Source organism: Ammodytes marinus (assembly GCF_949987685.1).
Source record: "Ammodytes marinus genome assembly, chromosome: 12".
Taxonomy (NCBI): Eukaryota; Metazoa; Chordata; class Actinopteri; order Uranoscopiformes; family Ammodytidae; genus Ammodytes; species Ammodytes marinus.
This window is the reverse complement of record NC_137216.1, coordinates 31,052,990-31,068,790: the sequence shown is the minus strand read 5'-3', so window position 1 is coordinate 31,068,790 and position 15,801 is coordinate 31,052,990. Positions and strand designations below refer to the sequence as shown.

The 15,801-nt window shown below is 38.7% G+C and overlaps 1 protein-coding gene across 1 annotated transcript in view; it reads left to right on the top strand.

Moving 5' to 3' along the window:
* The window catches only part of ttn.2 (titin, tandem duplicate 2), a 312,546-nt gene that overhangs the window by 40,390 nt on the left and 256,355 nt on the right, over nucleotides 1-15,801 (top strand). Inside the window, exons 25-38 of the mRNA XM_080038538.1 lie at nucleotides 679-960; nucleotides 2,647-2,913; nucleotides 3,583-3,855; nucleotides 4,676-4,939; nucleotides 7,374-7,634; nucleotides 8,632-8,892; nucleotides 9,160-9,252; nucleotides 9,459-9,629; nucleotides 10,075-10,335; nucleotides 11,116-11,376; nucleotides 11,642-11,902; nucleotides 12,754-12,898; nucleotides 13,436-13,604; nucleotides 14,377-14,608. Of these exons, the coding sequence (XP_079894664.1) occupies nucleotides 679-960; nucleotides 2,647-2,913; nucleotides 3,583-3,855; nucleotides 4,676-4,939; nucleotides 7,374-7,634; nucleotides 8,632-8,892; nucleotides 9,160-9,252; nucleotides 9,459-9,629; nucleotides 10,075-10,335; nucleotides 11,116-11,376; nucleotides 11,642-11,902; nucleotides 12,754-12,898; nucleotides 13,436-13,604; nucleotides 14,377-14,608 (3,201 nt within the window). The remainder of the gene's footprint in view (nucleotides 1-678; nucleotides 961-2,646; nucleotides 2,914-3,582; nucleotides 3,856-4,675; nucleotides 4,940-7,373; nucleotides 7,635-8,631; nucleotides 8,893-9,159; nucleotides 9,253-9,458; nucleotides 9,630-10,074; nucleotides 10,336-11,115; nucleotides 11,377-11,641; nucleotides 11,903-12,753; nucleotides 12,899-13,435; nucleotides 13,605-14,376; nucleotides 14,609-15,801) is intronic.

Genomic DNA, 15,801 nt, shown 5'->3' with positions numbered 1-15,801 from the left:
TTCTACCAAATTCCAATAATTTTTTTGTCTTTAAGAGATTATTTCAATAAATTATGTAGAGATGAAGATTGAAGGAAAATCCAGACTGGTCTCTTAATTTTTTCCGGAGCTGTATATTACAAATATCTCAAGGGATATGCTAAATTACTTTGAGGGTTAGGGTTAGGGAATTGTGCTATATAAATAAACTTGCCTTGTCTTGCCTAAATGGTCCTCGTTTACTAATTAGTGTTTGGAAGTGTTTTTACTTGAGTAAGCATCTTAAAGGTGCAGTGTGTAATATGACATCATCAAGTAAGTTCTAGAAAGTTCTAGAATGCAACGCTCCCTGGGTAACCCCAACCCTTTCGAATAATAACAGAAGCTACAGTGGCATTCAAGGACAAGAACAATTCTAAATTTTAAACAATGCACCTGATGACATTCCAACTATGACACTTTCAAGATGGCGGCACTAGGCCTTGGTCCAAAATATGCAGAAATATGGACATATATGAGACCCTTTCTAAGAAAAAAAAAAAAAAAAAAAATGTCAGCTATTATGCACTAAATTAAATGTACTTATGGATATTATAATTACTTTCAACAAAATCTGCTAGGAAATAAAACCCAAAATTCTACACACTGCAGGTTTAATTTATTTCCAATTCTCACTTCGTATATTCTCCCCGTTTGCAGCCCAAGCAGCCATCACCTTCACACAGCGACTGGAAGACATCAGCGCCAACGAGAAGGACACAATCATGACCTTTGAGTGCGAGACCAACGAACCCTTCGTCAAAGTCAAATGGATGAAGAACAACGTCGAGATTTTCTCCGGAGACAAATACAGAATGCACTCAGACAGAAAGGTCCACTTCCTGTCTGTGCTGGTTATTGAGATGAGAGACGACGCCGACTATTCCTGTGTGACCGTAGACGATGAAAACATTAAGACCACCGCAAGGCTCCATGTAGAAGGTAAACTATCCCTGTGTTCCAAATCACATACTCTTTCCTTTTACTACACTACATACTAAAGTACAGAAGAGTTTTAGGGCCACAGACAGGAGAGCGAAAAAAAATCAGATAAGGAAGATTCTTTTTTTCATTATGTCGAGAAATGTCAAGATAAACTATCCCCTTGTTCCAAATCACATACTTTATACAATTTATTATGGTAGAAAAAAGATTTAGGATGTCCCAATACATGCATGTCAATTGTAGTATTCTGAAAATACATACGTAAATGCCCCCCTAACTCCAATAGCATTTCGCAGTATTCATCTTTATTCTTGACATTTCTCGACATAATGAAAGGTAAACTATACCTGCATTCCAAATCACATACTTTTCCTTTTTACTACACTACATACTAAAGTACAGAAGAGTTTTAGGGCCACGGGAGAGAGAAAAAAATCAGATAAGGAAGATTTTTTTTTCATTATGTCAGGAAATGTCAAGAATAAAGCCGAATACTCCAAAATGCTATTGGAGTTAGTGGGGCATTTATGTATTTTCAGCATACTACATTTGACATGCATGTATTGGGACATCCTAAATCTGTTTTCACTGGTATTTCACTGGTCTAATTAAAATAGAATAAACAAAAGAGGTTTAGGATGAAGGGTTTGTAGGATCGAGACACCGATAGTCTTATTAAGGTTGATTGGTGACAGCTAAACAATGGTTCTTCAAGGCTCCATGTAGAAGGTAAACTATATCTCTAGAATTAATTCAATCTACTGTTTTCACTGGTCTTATTAAGGGGTTTCACAATCTCGATTATAAGTTGAAAAACTATTGAAACAGTGGGGCACTTGTGGTATAGTAAATAGAGAGTCTCAGTCCTCTTCACAGCAGACCAGGGTTCGAATCCGACCCGGGTCTGGTCTCTGCATATTCACAGAAACCAGTTACTGACTTCTATATTTTAATCTATTTGTTTGTTTGTGCCTGACTGTGCACTTTTATCTGTTGATTGATTGATTCAATTTATTTCAGACATATCAAAATTAGAAAACAAAATGAAAAGCATGAAAATACTAAAAATGATGTTCAAATGATTTCACAAAAAAATAAAAATAAACTAAAATAAACAAATAACATATTGAATTGATATGCCTGAAAAGGAGTAGGAAGAAGTGGGATGAAACATTTTCTCAATTCCCTCATATGTCTTGCACATGTGAAGTTATTGACAACAAAGCTGACTTAACTTGACTTGACTATATCCACAGCCATAATAATCAAAATTATTACAAATAAAGGCTTGAAATATCTCACTTTGCATGTTATGAGTCTATTTAATATGTTATGTTCACCTTTTAAGTTGAATTACTGAAATAAATGAACTTTTGCACGATATTCTAATTTTTCGAGTTTCACCTGTACACGTTACATAGTTACATTATGCATTCTAACCCTAACCCTGCATATTTACATGCAGTCAACAGACAGACAGACAGACAGACAGACAGACAGACAGACAGACAGACAGACAGACAGACAGACAGACAGACAGACAGACAGACAGACAGACAGATAGATAGATAGATAGATAGATAGATAGATAGATAGATAGATACAGGTTATTCAGGTTGATTGGTGACTGCTAAACAATGGTTCTTGATATTTATCTATGTATATATATATATATATCCACAGGAGCTGCCCTGGAGTTCGTCAAACGCATGGAGAGCATAGAGGTTCCAGAGACGTACTCCGGAGAGTTTGATGTGGAGATGTCTCGTGAAGACGCTGAAGGCACCTGGTTCTTCGGAGAGAAAGAGCTTTCTCCCAGCAGCAAATACAACATGTCCTCTCGCCGCGGGAGGCACAGTCTGTCTGTCAAGGACGTCAGGAAAACAGACCAGGGCAAATACACCTTCGTATGTGGAGATCTGAAGACCAGCGCCTCACTCAAGATGAAATGTGAGCATCTTAACAAAGTATAAAAGTATACTGTGAACATCAGTTTGTAGGATATGTCTTTGCAGTGTAGCAGGGTTCTCAATTGGGGTGTTCTTGCAGATTTGACGAAACTCCGAATTCTAGCACATTTTTTCGATTTTTAATCAAATATATTAGCCACTGCACAGTTATATAAATATAAAAAGTTAGTAAGAAACAGTTAGGATATAAACATACATATATATCCAATAATAAAACAACAGTCAACAATATGAACAATACGAACAATTCATTGATTTTGTACATTTGAATATGAGCAACAATATAAAAATGAAAATGTTTCCAAAAAGTCCAAGTGCTTAAGTGTCGGTAGTGCAATGAACTACTACTATATGATATTGTACATATTAATATATGAATACGAACAACAGGGGCGCCTTTAGCTCAGTCGGTAAGGCGTCCCCCTCCCGGGCCGGGCCCAGCAGCAGACCCGGGTTCGATTCCCGTTCTCTGCATGTCACTCCCCTCTCTGCCCCATTTCACCTCTGTCTCTCTGCACTATCAATAAAGCATAAAAATGCCCCAAATATCTTTAAAAAAAAAATTAAAAAAATAATACGAACAACATAACATAACTTCATGAACATAACATTACTATCTTAATAACGGTGTTTTTTATTCTACCATCAGTGCGCCCAGTGACCCTGCTTCAGCCCCTGACCGACCTCACAGTGTGTGAGGGCGACATCGCTCAGCTGGAGGTCCGGTTCTCTCAGGAGAACGTTGAAGGAACCTGGATGAAGAGCGGAGTGGCCGTCACAGCCTCCGACCGCGTCCACATCGTGATAGACAAACAGATCCACAAGCTTCTTCTGGAGAACGTCAGCCGAGAAGATGCTGCCAGCTACTCCTTCGTGGTTCCCGCTCAAGAGATCTCCACCACAGGAAAACTACATGTTCAAAGTAAGGGTCACAAATGGTTTAATTGTGTGTGTGTGTGGGTAGTGTGTGGGTGTGTGTGAGTGTGAGTGTGAGTGTGAGTGTGAGTGTGAGTGTGAGTGTGAGTGTGAGTGTGAGTGTGAGTGTGAGTGTGAGTGTGAGTGTGAGCGTGAGTGTGAGTGTGAGTGTGGGTGTGGGTGTGGGTGTGGGTGTGGGTGTGTGTGGGTGTGGGTGTGTGTGGGTGGGGGTGTGTGTGTGTGTGGGGGGGGGTGGGTGGGAGGGAGGGAGGGAGTGTGTGTGTGTGAGTGTGAGTGTGAGTGTGAGTGTGGGTGTGGGTGTGGGTGTGAGTGTGAGTGTGAGTGTGAGTGTGAGTGTGAGTGTGAGTGTGAGTGTGGGTGTGGGTGTGGGTGTGGGTGTGGGTGTGGGTGTGGGTGTGGGTGTGGGTGTGGGTGTGGGTGTGTGTGTCTCAGTTCGGACATCAAACCAATATCTTAAATGATACCCAAGTATTCAGATATGTTCCTGTATTGATTGTAGCCTACAAATATACACTATAAACTCTTTAAATGCTTTGTGTGCATATATCTTAGCTGGGTGAGCGTATACCCATGACAAAGGCATTAAGAAAAACTATATAAAAATAACATTCTTTGCACTGACGGTCTCGTTTGCTGTTACATGTAATTTATGATCATCAGAGGAAAAATGAGACTGTTTCAGAAATATCTCAAAGTTCCTCGTAGCTACTTTAATATACCGAGTTACATTCCACCTCTAAAAAAGCCCCACACTGCACCTTTTTAAATATTTAACGATAATTTTTTTTTCTGTCTTTTTCTTGCAGCTATTGACATCCAGATTCCATTGAAGGACGTGTCTTCAGTTGAAGGCACCAAGGCCGTTCTGGAGGCTAAGATCTCAGCTCAGGACGTCATCTCCGTCAAATGGTTCCACAACGACAAAGTGGTGATGGCCAGCGACAGGGTTCAGATGGTGGCGAAGGGCTCCAAGCAGCGCCTTGTCTTAACCAGATCCCACGCCTCCGACGAGGGACGCTACAAACTGGTGGTCGGCAAAGTGGATACCAGCTGCACCCTGAGTGTTGAGAGTAAGATTTGATTTGATTTGATTTTAGCTGCTACTTTATTATGCTTATATTCCACTACAATTCAGTTGTAAATAATAATTTCCAACTGAAATAAATAAAGAATAGTTTAAATGCAAGTAATCAACTGGGATAGTTTCACAATGATATCTATGAATACATTTTCCCCCTTTACACCTACAGTGTCTCACCTAAATTATAGTTCCATATTCTTCTTCTTCTTCTTTTTTTTTTTTTTTTTTTTAAGATTTGTTTTTATTGACAGATGTTCAAATTACATTTCAAACAATGTGTAAAGATCCATTCCTGCATTTGGAAACATTTATAAAATTGTGAAAGTACAAAAATAAATTATATCTCAGTGTCGCCAAAGGAAACGGGTTAATAATCAGCAAGATGAGTATTTGGATGCACTCATATATGTGTATAAATTCACGAATAGATTAGAAAATTATAGTTCCGTGGGGCGCTCCGGTGGGGTAGTGGATAGAGCGCGTACCATATTGGCTCCGGCCTTCGTTGCAGTGGTCGCGGGTTCGAGTCCGACCCGTGGACCTTTACTGCAGGTCATCCCCCCCCCCCCCCCCCTCTCTCTCTCTCTCTCTCTCTGTCTCTCTGTCTCCCCATTTCAACTCTGTACTGTCTAATAAACATGGACGTCGATTTGGCTAAACAAGTGGGGGGGACAAACAGGCAAGCTGGAGTGCATTTTCAAAAGTGGGGGGGACAATGAGGAAACATCTTTTTTTCTCTTTAGTGCAGGTAATGAACGGTTCTGAAAGACGGCATACCCGCTCACTAATGAATAAAATGTATACAAAACACTGATGTCTGACAGGCATTTTGACCGTGCTCAAATCGAGCCGAAGCACGGCTGGACTGTCACACAACAATATTACTCCGCCTCGGTCTCCATGGCAACCTAGCTAGTAGCATACATCAGGTCGGTACTACTAGCTAGGTTGCCATGGAGACCGAGGCGGAGTAATATTGTTGTGACACATACTTTATCCCGCTTATTACATGGCTACTACAAAAAAGCAGCAATTAATTTTAGCAACATGTTGTTTTTATTGTTTTAACAGCCAAAAACAGTCCGCTACACGGTCGGAACTCACTCAGTAGCAACGGTTACTATGTCAAGCTGCGGCCAACCTAGAAGAGTTTAACAAAAAACAACTCGTTTCCCCAGCAACCCTGAGACCTTGTCTAACAACTGGAATAGTCATTGCAAACCCACTAGGTTCTTATGTAATGAAAACGTAGTTTAATACACCAGTAAATAGGAACGACCAAGGATACGACCTAGTAACGGGGGAATAGTCTGCTCGCCCCGCTAGACTGTCTGCTTCAGCTGACCGGAGGCTCCGGCTCAGCTGTTAGCTAGAGCTACTGTTTTGCTAACACAACTCAAGACTCGCACACTGTACAAATAATAATTGTAATCGGCCAATATGTTTAACAAGAGCTCCATCTAGCTAACAAGCATCATCCCCCAACATAAATAACACAATTCACGAAGAAAATGACTGCGGAACAGTTACATTGCAGGCTGCAGCCTGAAGTTACTGTCTAACTGTCAATATGCGGCCAAAGTAGCCTACTCACGTCGTGTTGACTGGAGTCCTGTCGGACATTAACCATGACTCCTGTGTTCCCTGCTCTCCTGATACATGCAAAGTCATGTTGAAAAAGTATTCCATTGTTTTCTGAACGAGTAGTAGCCCTGTTTGTGGACGTCTATCCATCAAAACTGTGACGTAGGTCCTTAGCAACGGCCCTTGACAGCGGTCTGTCTTGCTGGAAATAACAGACCTGTAGAATGCTGTGATTTACATAGGATTCTCAAAGTGCCATGTAATAATTCTTGATAAACAACATCGTCAGTATCCATGTGCCGCGACACAAGCTGCTGTTAGTGTCCGCTACATTTACAGTCATTAGTGGGCATAGAGGATGGTAATCCCTACAGTTTACACTTCACAACGGGACACTCGCCGTTGTCTCTCTGCTGCTGATTGAAATGCATCAGTCTTCTCTGGTGTGCAAACTAGCGGAGACTTCGGAGCATGTTCACTGTTTTGTCGTTGGTATCCACTGCTGTTGTGCTATTTAAAAAAAGTTTACGGTCTAAGCCTACTAGTGCCGAAACAAGGATAGGCGGCGGCCAATCACGGTCGCGCGCGCGCGCACAGAGAGAGGGAGAGAGAGAGAGAGACCTTGACGCTGTGTTTTAATACGGCTGGACGCACTCCATGTCCGGCTTAAAAAGTGGGGGGTACAAAATGAGTCTTGACGAAAAGTGGGGGGTACATGTACCCCCCATCCCCCCCGTAATCGACGTCTATGCTAATAAAGCTTGAAAATGACAAAAAATAATCTTAAAAAAAATAAAAAATTATAGTTCCAAGTTCTAACCACGTCTTTGTTCCTACAGAGGTTTCCATCGTAAAGCACATGGAGGACAAAGTTTGCTCCGAGTCGCAGAACGTGACATTCAACGTGGAAGTGTCCCACGCCGGGATCGACCCACTGTGGACCTTCAGGGACCAGCAGCTCAAACCTGGACCCAAATACAAGATGGAGTCCAAAGGAAAGGCTCATTCTCTGACTGTTATAGACGCCATGAAGGACGAGGAGGGACAATACATGTTCCACGCTGGGGAGAAGACTTCCAGCGCAAAACTCACAGTCTCAGGTACATCTAAAACCTATTCTACAGCTCTGGAAAAAAATCAAGAGACCGCTCCAAATGTTCAGTGTCCCTTGTTTTACTATTTATAGGCATATGTTTGAGTAGAATGAACATTTTGGTTTTATAATATAAACGACTGACAACATTTCTACCAAGTTCCAATAAATTTTTTGTCATTAAACAGCATTTTCAATAAGTAATGTAGAGATGAAGATTTAAGAAACATCCAGACTGGTCTCTTAATTTTTTCCGGAGCTGTATTTTATATTGAACTAAATTATCAAGGTTCAAAGTTGTCTTTATTTTCCACAAAATGTACATTATTCTTCCACCACCAACATCTGGAGACACATGAAACAAACCTAGAAAGCGAGAGGAGCTAGCTAACAATATTAAACGATTAAGTCAACAACCAAGCATATACTAACAATAAACTATGTATAGGTCTGCAATATGCCAATGTCTAGATATAACCATTTCGCTGGTTGTTTTTAATGTTTTAACAACAAGTCCAGTGAGGGTCCTTAGGGAAGACCCTTAATCCTAACTGCATTCCAGTTGTAAGTCGAAAAAGTTAATGCGATTTAAAACATACATACTTTCTCGAGCAGTCCCTTCCCATAGGAGGCTGATTAGAGTCATATCATCGGCATATTTCACTTCCCTAAAGTTAGAATTAATTGGTGAAAGTGGAAAATGGTTCCTATTTTTAAACATTTTCAATAAATTACACCTGGTCTGAGATATACAGCCGCGGAAAAAATTAAGAGACCAGTCTGGATTTTTCCTCTAATCTTCATCTCTACATTACTTAATGGAAATGCTCTAAATGACAATATTTTTATGTGAATTTGGTAGAAATGTTGTCAGTAGTTTATATTATAAAACCAAAATGGTAATAATAAATAGTAAAACAAGAGACACTGAACATTGGAGTGGTCTCTTAATTTTCTCTTGCCCCATAAATATGAACCAAACATTTCTCCTGTCTTGCCACTAGGTGGAGCCATCACGCGCCCACTGAAGGACGTCACAGTCGCCGAATCTCAGACCGCAGAGTTTGAGTGTGAAGTCGCGAACGCCAAAGCCGATGGAAAGTGGATGAAAGAAGGAAAACCTGTGGAGTTTAACGATAATGTGGTCAGTGAAGTGAAGGGAGCAGTGAGGCGTCTCGTCATAGTCATCACCAGACCTCAGGATGTGGGAGAATACACCTACCAGGTGGCCAGCTCCAAGACTACTGCCAACCTCAGAGTGGAGGGTAAGGAGCTCATTATTTTTTTTTAAAGATTTGTTTTTATTGACATATGCTCAAAGTACAGTGCAATTACACTCCAAACAATGTGTCAAGTTCCATTCCTGCATTTGGAAACATTTACAAACTTTTGAAAGTACAAAAATACTTAGCAAAAATAAATTATATCTCAGTATTGACTAAGGAAACAGGGTAATTGTGTTAGTGTCCTCAGCCTGGATTCTTTAGCCCAGATTCTCAATACCTTTTGTCCTTTTGTATTTCCATCTCCAGCGGTGAAAATCAAGAAAACCATGAGGAACCAGACGGTGACAGAGACTCAAGAGGCTGTGTTCAGTCTGGAACTCACACACATCGACGTTAAAGGTAAAAAACTGATCAAGTTTAAAAGAAATATTCTGATATATGAAATGTGAAATACAAACTAATTGTAAGTATAATGTATGCTACATTTTATTTAACTAAAATCAACTTTCTTGTTTATGTTTTTTATTTTTTTTTATTTTTTTTAACTTATGCAATGTTGTGTATCTATGTGATCGCAATAATTAAACTAAACTACTTACTTACAGGTTCTCAATGGATCAAAAACGGAGTGGACCTTAAGAACGGCGATAAGTATGAGATCACCTCCGACGGGATGATCCACACACTCAAGGTTAAGAACTGCACCACCGTGGATGAGTCGGTTTACTCCTTCAAGCTGGGCAAACTGTCTGCAAACGCCAGACTCAACGTAGAGAGTGAGTATCTCTTCAATCCAATCAAATAGCCTTTATTGAATGAATGCTTTGTTCCGGACTCAAAGTTCCATATAAAAGACAATACAAACAGGTCATTAATTCACCCTCATTGTAAAGTGTTACCATATGTTTATGCCTGCTGTTTATGTCTCACATTAAAACTAAAAAACCTTCCGTTACTGAAAAGCATATCGACACTTACCAATAAAGCCTATCTATCTATGATGTAAATGTTCTACAAATGTCATTACTTGTTTTTTTTTTGGGGGGGGGGGGGGGTTTCCTCTTAAATTCACTTTTCTAATATGTATTATTAATTGCTTGATGTATTTTAATCTTGATGTATTTTGTGATCCTGTAAAGCACTTTGAGTGGCCTGAATTGTGTCTGAATTGTGCTATAGAAATAAACGTGCCTTGCTTTTGCCTATGCTATGTTTCCACAGCCATTAAAATCATTAAGAAGACAAAGGATGTGACGTCACTGCTGGATGGCACCGCCTCCTTCGAGATGAGCCTGTCACATGACAACATCCCGGTGCGCTGGATGTTCAAAGGCTCAGAGCTCAAGTCCAACGAGAAGGTTAAGATCCTGACCGAGAGGAAAGCTCACAAACTCATCCTTCAAAATGTCGACAGCAGCAACGCAGGAGAATACACCGCTGTGGTGGGACACCTGCAGTGCAGCGCCACACTCACTGTGGAGGGTATGTACAACACTAATGATAATAATGTATCTCCTTTGTATACTGTATGATGTGTTATATGGACCTGTGTCTGCAATAAAGCTTTTATCTTTTTTTGATTTTTTTTTTTTTTTTTAACCTTTATTTTTCCAGAATAAAACATTAAGAACAGTTTCTTATATTTTTATAATAATAAGAGTCTATGATAATAATAATAAAGTTTATCATTTGTAGAAAGTATTTATAGTTACACAATCATTTAATCAGTGCCACACTCACCGTGGAGGGTACGCACACCACCAATAATAATAATGTATTTTCGTATCTCCTTTTTATACTGTATGAAAGCTTTGATTTTTTATTTTTTTAACCTTTATTTTTCCAGAATAAAATTAAGAACAGTTTTTTTATCTTTCTATAATAATAAATAAAAATATATATATTTTACATGAGAATATGTACTATTCTCATGTAAAATATATATATTTTGGAAAACTTGGTTGACTTGAATATTTTTGATATTAATTCAAATTAATTCTTATAATTAATGTTAACTCTTCTCATTTCTTCTAGTCTCTAATTGTATATTCCTTGTGTCCGTCTTTTTTTTCAGTTCTCCAAATAATTTTTTCATTATGTTTATTTACTAATATGTTTTTTGAAATTCTATTATTTGATGTTTATTATTATTTATTTATTTATCTTTTCTTTATAATTGAGAATTTAGATTTATAATATTTTCCAGTCTATTTATTACATTTTTAATTTAATTTAATTTTCTTGTGTCCGTCTCTTTGACAGCTCTGCGTGTGACCAAACCCTTGAAGAGTGTGGTTCTCCCAGAGACCCACATTGCCACGTTTGAGTGTGAGGTTTCTCACTTCAACGTCCCGGCCACATGGCTGAAAGACGGCGTGGAGATCGAGATGAGCGATAAGTTCCGTATCGTAGTTCAGGGGAAACTTCACCAGCTGAAGATCATGAACACAAGCAGAGAAGATTCAGCAGAATACACTTTCGTCTGTGGCAACGACCGCGTGTCCGCCACTCTCACCGTTAGCCGTAAGTCGCACGCACGCACGCACAGACAGACAGACAGACAGACAGACAGACAGACAGACAGACAGACAGACACTCACTCACTCACTCACTCACTCACTCACTCACTCACTCACTCACTCACATACACCACACACACAACCAATTGTGGTTGTACTTTGAACTATCTTCAGAGCCAAATTAAAAATATTTTAACTTTGAATTAAACTTTCTGTACATGTTTCATATTTGTATATTTGACCCTATCTGCTTTCCCTGTGTTCTCCAGCTGTCATGATCACTTCCATGCTGAAGGATTTGAACGCTCAGGAACGTGACACCATCACCTTTGAAGTCACCGTAAACTACGAGAACGTCACTTACAAATGGCTGAAGAACGGTGTTGAAGTGAAGTCTTCGGACAGGTGCCAGGTCCGCAGCAAACAGCAAACTCACTCTCTCACCATCAGAAACGTGCACTTTGGGGACGGAGGAGAATACCAGTTTGTAGCTGGCTCTGCTGCCTCCACCGCAAACCTGTTTGTGGAAGGTAAGGCTTGAAAAACACACAAATATATATTTTTTGTAATTCAAGTTTTTTTTATTTAATTTTCGCTTTGGTGTATGACAGTACAATGTTACACATACAGAGACATTTGGTATTACGGTACAAATTAAGTCTTTGCCATAAAATAAATACAAATAAAAATAAACACACAAAGTTTCTTAAATTAAAAAGTTGGGCTGACAATTACATAAGTACAGATTTGAAGAGCTTTCACTTGAGTATTTCCATTTTAGGCTACCTAATAGGCTACTTCTCTTACACCAAATTGTCATTGACATTTTTACAACATATTAGTTTCCAAAGTTTTTTCTGAACAGATTTTGGATAAAGCCCTTTTTCATTTTATACAGCACATCAAAAAAATACTATGTTCTTGTCTTAAAAATGCATTTTCAGCGTGTTTTTTAAGATAATGTCATAAATCAGACAATGAACTACATATGAAAAGGCTTAAACAGACAAGGTTTTTCCAAATGAACACCTAAATGTAAATTTTGGACCTTATTCTTTATAAAGAAGAACTGTTAAATTGGCGGCTGTGGCTAAGCAGGTCGGGCAGTCGTCCGCTCAAGTGCAGGGTCGGTGGTTCGATCCCCCGTTTCCCCGCCACATGTCCAAGTGTCCCTGGGCAAAGAGACACTGAATCCTAAATGTCTCCTGATAGTTAGCTTGCACCCTGCGTGGTAGCTGCTGCTGCTATCGGTGTATGTAATGTGTGTGTGAATGGGAACAGGTCTCCCTTGAAAAAGAGTCTCCGGTCTCAATGGGATTTACCTGAATGAATAAAAGGTTAAGCGTATATTTAAAAAGTTGCTTTCGGTTTGTTTTTCCAGCTCGTCTGATCGAATTCACCAAGAAAATCAAAGACATAAAGATCACAGAGAAGAAGAAAGCCATCTTTGAATGTGAAGTTTCTGAGCCGAACATTCAGGTGATCTGGATGAAGGATGGCCAGGAGCTGGACACGTCTGAGGAAAGGTAAGTACTTCTCCTCTATTCTAGTGTGTGTGTGTGGGGGTGGGGGTGGGTGTGTGTGTGTGTGTGTGTGTGTGTGTGTGTGTGTGTGTGTGTGTGTGTGTGTGTATGTGGTGCCTGGATACCAGTTTAAAAATAAATAAATAAATAAAAGCAAGTGTTACAGTTTATTTTCATTTGAGGTTTTCATTGTGTGTACATATTACTTTATTGTAACTGTGTCCACTTGTTTCAGTATTTTATTTTATTGTTTGTTATTGCTAATTTTTTCATTTTCTTTTACTTGTTCGAAATAAGAACATTTTCAATTCAGTTCAAATTCCTGTGTTGTGTTGACAGATTCATAAAAAAAATAAAAATGTACCTGTAGTAGCAATATAAAGTTGTATAGTTATTATCAATGCGCACTACCACTTTGTTCCAAAGGGGGGCGCTAAAATCAACCACTTGTTTAAGTTCCTACGAGTGTTTGTTTGTCAGTATTGTTGTTGCCTTTATTGATGTGATTTGGATTGTTTTCTCCCTGTGGTGTGATGACAGGTTCATGGTGACAGCTGAGAAGTTCAGTCACCGCCTCATGGTGCAGACGGTGCGTATGTCTGACGCGGGAAAGTATTCTGTCGTTGCCGGGTCCAGCGTCTCCAAGGCAACACTCACCGTGGAGGGACGGGACATCCGCATCTCAGAGCCTGCAGAGCGAGAAATCACGGTGAGACGGACATTTTTTTTTTATTTTTATTTAATTTTTTTAACAAGTTAACTTTTTTGAAACTCTTTGAAAATCTAATTTGTCCTATGATGACCATAAACCTGTAACATAAATACATAGTTATATGGTTATTATTAATGCACAGTGCCGCTTTGGTCCTAAAATCAACCACTTCTTAAGGTTCCTACTGGCTACTTTAAATCACTATAAATAAATAAATAAATAAATACATCACAGTCAATTAAATTTAAGTGGAAGGGTTATTGTGGACGAAATGCCAGTGAAAAAATGAAATAAAATTACTTTTTTAAATTGAAAATCTCACAAAGTACACCATTAAAAAGAAGTTGAATCCATTGTTACGTTAAAAATGTTCAGAGGAACTTTCAGTTTTTGTTCATTCTAGCGCCCCCCTTTGGTCAAAAGCGGTAGGGATTTTACTACGCCAGCTGTTGTTCCTGGGTGAACGTAGCCATGACAAAACTATATAAAAATAGCATTATTTGCACTGATTGTCTCGTTTGTTGTTACATGTCATTTATGATCATCAGAGGAAAAATGAGACTGTTTCAGAAATATTTAAAAGTTCCTCCTAGCACCTTTAAAGGAATCATATTTACCCATATGGAAGGTAAATTAGTGACCACCAAGAAATGTTGTTTCTACTCCTTTAAAGTAAGAGATTATGTGAAGATTAATGATGATCTCAACATGTCTAATCTTCCTTGTGGCACCTTTTTAATGATACATTCTTGCTCCTTTTCTCTGGCAGGTCCTGGAGAAGCACAGAGCAACCTTTGAGTTTGAGGTGAACGAGGATGATGTAGAAGGTCGCTGGTTGAGGAACGGAGTCGAGATTCAGTTCTCAGTCGAGGAACGTTTCAACTACGTGGCCATCCGAAAGCTGCACCGTCTCACCATCTCTGAAAGCTTCCGCAGTGACGCAGGAGAATACACCTTCATCGCAGGCAAAAACAGGAGCACCATGCACCTCCGAGTCAATAGTGAGTCGGACGGGAAGATGGACTGATGGAATTAACCCAGATTTAATATATTAAAGGCTCTCTTCTGCTGTTTCTACTGTCTCAACACGTTTTCATTTAATTGCATGATGGGGGCTGTGGCTACTAATCGATTTACTAACCGTTTAAACAAAAAATTAAAAAACGCAAAATTTGAGTTTTCAGTCAAGATTTTAATTTAAAATGTACGGTATGTAGTTTTATATATTAATGCAATTTTAAATTAAAGGTGGAGTCAGGGATTCTGGAGAATGATTGTTGTTAAAATCACTTTTTGTATAAAATCAGTGAATATCTCTGTAAACTGGTACGTAAACAAAGGGGCCCACCGTAGCTAGCAACATAGCCTACCAGTTTACAAAGCCTAAGCTGTGTATTAACTCTGGATTTTTTTTTTCAGAGAACACATAGTACGGACAGGTAGCAGATCATAAGGAGATATTCACTGATTTTGACCAAAAAGAGATTTTGACAACAAGCGTTCTCCAGAATCACTGACTACAACTTTTAAGTCTTAAAGAATCAAATCAAACTGAATTGAATGGAATCTGGAAATCAGTCCTCAAGGCATTTCTGTTGAGAAGTAGAAGTGGTTCATCAAAATCTGAAGAAAATTTTGAATAATGTGAAGCTGAAGTTTTGACCATTCACCGTTATGTTCTACAAAATCCAAACAGATTGAAAATGTTTAAAAAAAAATTGATTTATGAAAAGCAAAAATCGTAATTTTTTATTTAATTCTTATAAAAAATGCCTTTCTGTAACATAATTATTTGAATATTCGTTAGTTCTCAATAAACGGCGATACCAACCAAGAGCAGAGTGCAGGCTTTTCTTTTTTATTATTATTTTAATTTTATTATTGTATTATTATTTAAATATTATTTTTTATATATTCATGGACTTACAACCACTTACACATTTCTTGATTGATCAACTCATGGTTTGTCTGAAAATAGTGAAAAAAATCATCTTCAAATTACATCTTCAAAAATTTTTTTTTTTTCGTGGACAGTCCCCATGGCTAATATAGGATTCAATTTCCAGGTTTAGTCCTTGGCAAAATGTCACCCCTAAAATAACATAGTTAAAACAAAATAAAATAAATTACATCACATCACATCACATTTTGACAAACAGCAAGCCTAAACAACATTGAGAAAGACACACAAACT